This window comes from Ctenocephalides felis, unplaced genomic scaffold (genome assembly GCF_003426905.1).
Source record: "Ctenocephalides felis isolate EL2017-DRISC unplaced genomic scaffold, ASM342690v1 CF-g0.4_SCAFFOLD_01604, whole genome shotgun sequence".
In the NCBI taxonomy this organism is placed as follows: Eukaryota; Metazoa; Arthropoda; class Insecta; order Siphonaptera; family Pulicidae; genus Ctenocephalides; species Ctenocephalides felis.
This window is the reverse complement of record NW_020537758.1, coordinates 59,580,934-59,587,356: the sequence shown is the minus strand read 5'-3', so window position 1 is coordinate 59,587,356 and position 6,423 is coordinate 59,580,934. Positions and strand designations below refer to the sequence as shown.

Genomic DNA, 6,423 nt, shown 5'->3' with positions numbered 1-6,423 from the left:
TTTCGATAGAAACGATAGTCATAATCGAGATACAGCGAATGGCTTTTAAATTTTTGAAATTTAGGAGTTTGAGAAAATGACGATTTAAAATTAGCAAATGTTATTTTTTTTATAAAAACATAAGATTTTTTTCCTTTTTCCTATGTCCTTTTCCCAAAAGCAATCGATTCATCAACATAAGCAGAGGGTTATTCAAATCATTGCCCTTTTTTGCATTAATCACCCCTTCACCCCATCATCATGAATTAAATGTTTTTTGATCAACCAAATCGGATGCAACGCTCTCTCAAGAACTAGATTTCTATTTTCTGCACTCTTTGCTCTGTACCTCCGAAACGGTTGGATTAGCCTTTGCTAAAAACTAATCATCAGTTCATCTTGCTATCAATAGGAATCGAATGTTTATTGAACCATTCAAATCGGTCGATCGGTGCGCCCGAAAATGTTGACAAAAAAATGTATCCATACATACGCACACATACATACACATATACACTTTTTCTATGCATTCCAAAATGTTCAGAAACCTTCGAAACGTGAAGATATGCAAAAAAATTCAATTTCGATTTTTGGACGATTACAATAACATACTTACCCTACGAAAAGTTAATATACACGACTTCAATCGATCCAAAATTCCAAAAATTGTTTTATATGCTTTAGAGAGAAGAAGTGTTTCTTAATTTTATTGTTCTGGATTAATTTCAAAATATATTTTAACACTTTCCATTCGGGAGTCTGACTACTCGACGGTGCGTTGCGCGCTCGGTATATATTATAGTTGTATACATATCTCAACTCGGAATTTTTTTTTGTATCGGATTTTTTAAATACCGTTAGTGTGATAATAAAACAGAACATTTGAAAAAAAAATTAAAAATATGATACAAACCATGTTCTTGTTTAAAAAATCGCTTTTACACAGATGTTTATAAAAATTAATTAATAACTAGTGGGGTGGGTGGCATAGTGCTTTAAGGCAAATTGCTGGAACTTCCCGTATCGTAACAAAATGTTCGAGGAATACTGAATGTTTTCAAATAGATTATTATAAATATTGTAACATTGTCTAATATTTATAAGAAGTATATAAACTGAATTGCAAATTTAAAATTATTTGTTTAAGTTATATTAGAACTTTAGTCAGAATAAAAATAAAATCTGAATTATTTTCGATATACAAGAAAAAAAAATTATAGAATTTTTTTTCCAAAATCAATTCTTTTGTTGAGACAAGCAGAAAGTTCTTTGAATCATTTAAATCGGACACTTAGTTCTCTCAAAAACTGCCATTTTTTACATATTTAGCTCCGTATCTTCGAAATGGCTCGGCCTGCCTTTGCCAAAAACTAATAGACGCTTCTCTCAATCATTACTAATTTAATGTTTTTTAGATCATTCAAATTGGATACTCCGTTCTCTCAAAAAGTCGATTTCTATTTTCTGCACTCTTTGCTCCGTATCTTCGAAACGGCTGGACCTGCCTTCGCCAAAAACAAATCAGCTTTTTTCCCTATCAATAGGAATCGAATGTTTTTTGAACCATTCAAATCGGTTGATCCGTGCGCCCGAAAACGTGACTGGAAATTTGTATCCATACATACATACACACACACACACACACACACACACACACACACACACACACACACATACACACACACATCCATTTTTTCTGAAGTATGCCAAAATGTTCAGAAACCTTCAAAACGTCGAGAAATGTAAAAATTTTCAATTCCGATTTTTGGCCCATTACAATAACTTACCCCACGGGAAGTTAAAAAATTAAAAAAACTAGCTGTAAGTGGAATTCTGTCTTGAAGCAATCATGGCATCGTGCCTTAAGGCAAATTGCTGGAACTTCCCGTACCGTAATGAAATGTTCGAGGAATACTGAATGTTTTCAAATAGATTATTATAAATATTGTAACATTGTCTAATATTTATAAGAATTATATAAACTGAATTGCAGAGTTGAAATTATTTATAAAGTATATTAGAACTATAGTCAGAATTAAAAATAAAATCTGAAATATTTTCGATATACAAAAAACTAAAAAAAAAAAAAGTTGGAACAAAATTTTTTTTTCCAAAATCAATTATTTTGTTAAGACAAGCAGAAAGTTCTTTGAATCATTTAAATCGGACGCTTAGTTCTCTCAAAAACTGCCATTTTTTACATATTTTGCTCCGTATCTTCAAAATGGCTGGGCCTGCCTTTGCCAAAAACTAATAAACACTTCTCCCAATCATTACTAATTGAATGTTTTTTAGATGATTTAAATCGGATACTCCGTTCTCTCAAAAATTCTATTTTCTGCACTCTTTGCTCCGTATCTCCGAAACGGCTAGACCTGCCTTTGCCAAAAACTAATCAGCTCTTTTCCCTATCAATAGGAATCAATCCGTGCGCCCTAAAACGTGACTGGAAATTTGTATCCATACATACATACACACACACACACACACATCCATTTTTCTGAGGTATGCCAAAACGTTCAGAAACCTTCAAAACGTCGAGAAATGTAAAAATTTTCAATTCCGATTTTCGGCCCATTACAATAACTTACCCTACGGGAAGTTAACAATATTCTTGGAGAGTAGATACGTTATCGTGCCCGTATTAAGAACAACCCCAATAATATCCTTATTTTTTATACTACACGTATATATTTTTTATATATATGTGTGTGTGTATGTATGTATAATATGCATATGTATAATACATTAAATCTCTAGTAATATTTATATCTAACTAGCTGTAAGTGGAATTCTGTCTTGAGGCATTTATGGCATCGTGCCTTAAGGCAAATTGCTGGAACTTCCCGTACCGAAATGTTCGAGGAATACTGAATGTTTTCAAATAGATTATTATAAATATTGTAACATTGTCTAATATTTATGAGAATTATATAAACTGAATTGCAGAGTTGAAAATATTTGTAAAGTATATTAGAACTATAGCCAGAATTAAAAATAAAATCTGAAATATTTTTGATAAACTAAAAAAAAAAAAAAAAAAAAAAAAAAAAAAAATTGAACATAATTTTTTTTCCAAAATCAATTATTTTGTTAAGACAAGCAGAAAGTTCTTTGAATCATTTAAATCGGACGCTTAGTTCTCTCAAAAACTGCCATTTTTTACATATTTAGCTCCATATCTTCGAAATGGCTGGGCCTGCCTTTGCCAAAAACTAATAAGCACTTCTCCCAATCATTACTAATTGAATGCTTTTTAGATCATTCAAATCAGATACTCCGTTCTCTCAAAAATTCGATTTCTATTTTCTGCACTCTTTGCTCCGTATCTCCGAAACGGCTGGACCTGCCTTTGCCAAAAACTAATCAGCTCTTTTCCCTATCAATAGGAATCGAATGTTTTTTGAACCATTCAAATCGGTTGATCCGTGCGCCCTAAAACGTGACTGGAAATTTGTATCCATACATACATACACACACACACACACACACACACATCCATTTTTTCTGAGGTATGCCAAAACGTTCAAAAACCTTCAAAACGTCGAAATGTTAAAATTTTCAATTCCGATTTTCGGCCCATTACAATAACTTACCCTACGGGAAGTTAAAAATAATGGTGTTTATGAGCAATCTTTACTTTGTTGAGTATATTGGTCAAACTCAGAACTTTTACTAACTTTTACTCATACTTACTAAATAAATACATGAACTTTTTTCTGTCTTATTGTTATATCTTATATTTGTCCATTTCAAATCAGGTTTTCTTCTGACTCAAATGAGGAAATTTTTGTGCTGGCATATCACTGATCCATATATAATTGACCAACCCATAAAAAAAAATTCTATGTAGGAAAAAAGCAAAAGAAAGGTTATTATGATATTACACGATAAACGTCATTGCAAAATTCTTAAAATTTTAATTTGAGAAAATTCTCTCTTACATCCCACATAAATTATCCTATCAATTTCATACAAATAAAAACCTAAATAAATTTTAAAGTTCAAAATAATATAGTTCTAAATTTATTTTTATTCAGATCTAAGTTAATTTGAAAATACCTAATCCAAATCCTATTAAAATAATCAAATTACAGTTTATTAAAATCTTCAAAGTGAAATTGTGTAATGTTATTGAAAATTATAAAAATAAATTTATTATAGAAAAAGTTACCCGAAAAATAAAATGATTAAAAAGGTATTAAAAAAATCTCAATTAAAAAAAAGTTGTATTTGAATTTTCTGCTCAGTGCATCTATAATACAATGAAACGAATGTATTTCTTAAAGCTACGCTACATAAGTTGGTAAAGAATAATTATTGTAAGAATTGATTATACATTAATTATATTTACAAATATCGTGACCTTACAATATTCAAGTAGATTTAGCAGCTGATTAATAGCACATTATAATATATGTGCTCCTTTAGGTATCCATCTATTTGTACATGCATATTGCAATGATTATGTCACTTGAACAAATGTTAATTAAATATTATGGTACTAATGCATATTTTAATACCACACATAAATGAAACATTATAATAAAATAACTGTATCTAACTATATTTAAACATATATATTTAAGAATTTTACCATAATATTTAAGAATTTTACCATATTTTAAATTTCGATTAGCAATGCGTGCTCATATGCTGTTTTAAATTTGTGAGTAACTCAAAAGTCTTATTGCAAATTGAACAATTGTATATGTACGATGGTGTTTGCTTCTCTGTGGACTCCATGTGTATTCGTAAATGTTGTTTCAGAGTGGTAGGCCGGCTAAAAGATTTTTCACACCATGTACAATTAAATCTCTCACCGGTATGAGTCCTGATATGGTTCTTCAAAGTGACATCTTGTCGAAATCTCTTCTCACAAAATTCACACTGAAATGGTTTAAATTCAGTATGCACTTGCATGTGTCGGTTCAAGGTGGCAATTCGTGGAAAAGCTTTACTGCATATGGCACAGACATAGGGCCGTTCGCCGCTGTGCATAACCATATGAGCCTTAAGATTTGTTGCAAATTTAAACGTCTTATTGCACAGTTCGCATCGGTGTATGTCATCAGCAGATTTTTGGATTATTATCACATGTTGTTCCTGTCTTTGCGACGAACCGATTTTATTATCTCTTTCGCAGTGCACCGATGCATCGGAATCGGATTCCGAATAATGTTCTTCTACAATGAATTCGACATCTGAGTTTTTTGTCAACTCCGAATAGCCCTTACTGTAGGTATGGTCGTGCAACCAGACAGACAGCATCATGTAGCCTATTCATAAAAAAATAACGAAACGATATCAATTTAAATATTATTTATCACTCGTAAACATTTCCATTTACTTACAAAATAACACAAGCACGAATAATGGCGTAAAGTTGTTTTTTTTTTATTATAGTTAATGTCATGACAATATTTGTCATGAATTTAGGAAGAAGCAAAGAAGATGCAATCAGCAGTCAAGAGTCAAGTCATTATTGTTTAGATTGTTGTGATGAAAACTGTCAACTGCCGCGACGGCAGCGCCGCACAGCATTTTGTTCGTGGCCGAACAAATATCTGTTATGTTTTGTTTTTAAAGATTTATTTTCTTAATTAATACATACAATTTATATACTCATATTACTTATAAATAAATTTCCATGGCTGCTTATTTATCTACAAATGTCTGCTTATTTATCTATGAATGTCTGTATCTCTGAGTTTTAGTTAGAAATACTCTCACTTGTGGCGCTTATTTTCATAAATGTCGAATATTAGAGAACTAATTCAAAATGGCGCCATTGATTTAAATTTCTTGTCGGTGATTAGTGTCAAAAGTCAACTATATAATAATAAACGCTTGTTAAACCTATAAAACAATTAAGATATCGAATTACCGAGTTTTATAATGCAGAAATACCAAGAAAAATGCAATAGTTATGTATTTCCTACTAGAACCGATGTAGTATGTAAAATGATTAATACAACAGGGCCTTCAACAATAAGTAAGTATTTTATATATATACGTACTTCAAAATACTTGCATCTATTAGTACTATTCTGATATAAGTTTTTATTATAGCTTAATAACTGAGACATTCAACTGTATCAATGCTAGGAATTCTAACGCTATAAATATTGAAAGATAAAATTGCTGTCCGACGAACCGACTCCCTGAAAGATAAGTTATTAAGTACTGATAACAAAGGTTTATAATAAATAATTTAACATTGATGTTTTCAGCAGTTTTTCTCTTGGAAGTAGTTATAAAATGTTTAAAGGGTTTACTGAACACAAGTATTGGTATGAGACGAATAAGCAGGGAAAACCATTAAGAAAGAATTTACAAGCAAGTCTGAAACATGCTGCAATAATGATCATAATTATATGTTAAGTCGGCTAAGAGAAGATACTAAGATATTAAATGGGAGGCTTAATGATAAAACTCTATCTA

At 30.9% G+C, this 6,423-nt stretch overlaps 1 protein-coding gene across 1 annotated transcript; it reads right to left on the bottom strand.

Moving 5' to 3' along the window:
- Positions 1 to 4,563: 4,563 nt before the first annotated feature.
- LOC113372495 (zinc finger protein 595-like) lies at positions 4,564 to 5,433 on the bottom strand. The gene is made up of 2 exons (XM_026612831.1): positions 5,334 to 5,433; positions 4,564 to 5,258 (listed from the first exon to the last, which is right to left on the bottom strand). The coding sequence occupies exon 2, from the start codon at positions 5,251 to 5,253 to the stop codon at positions 4,615 to 4,617; it is 639 nt and encodes a 212-aa protein (XP_026468616.1). The 5' UTR covers positions 5,254 to 5,258; positions 5,334 to 5,433; the 3' UTR covers positions 4,564 to 4,614.
- Positions 5,434 to 6,423: the final 990 nt, after the last annotated feature.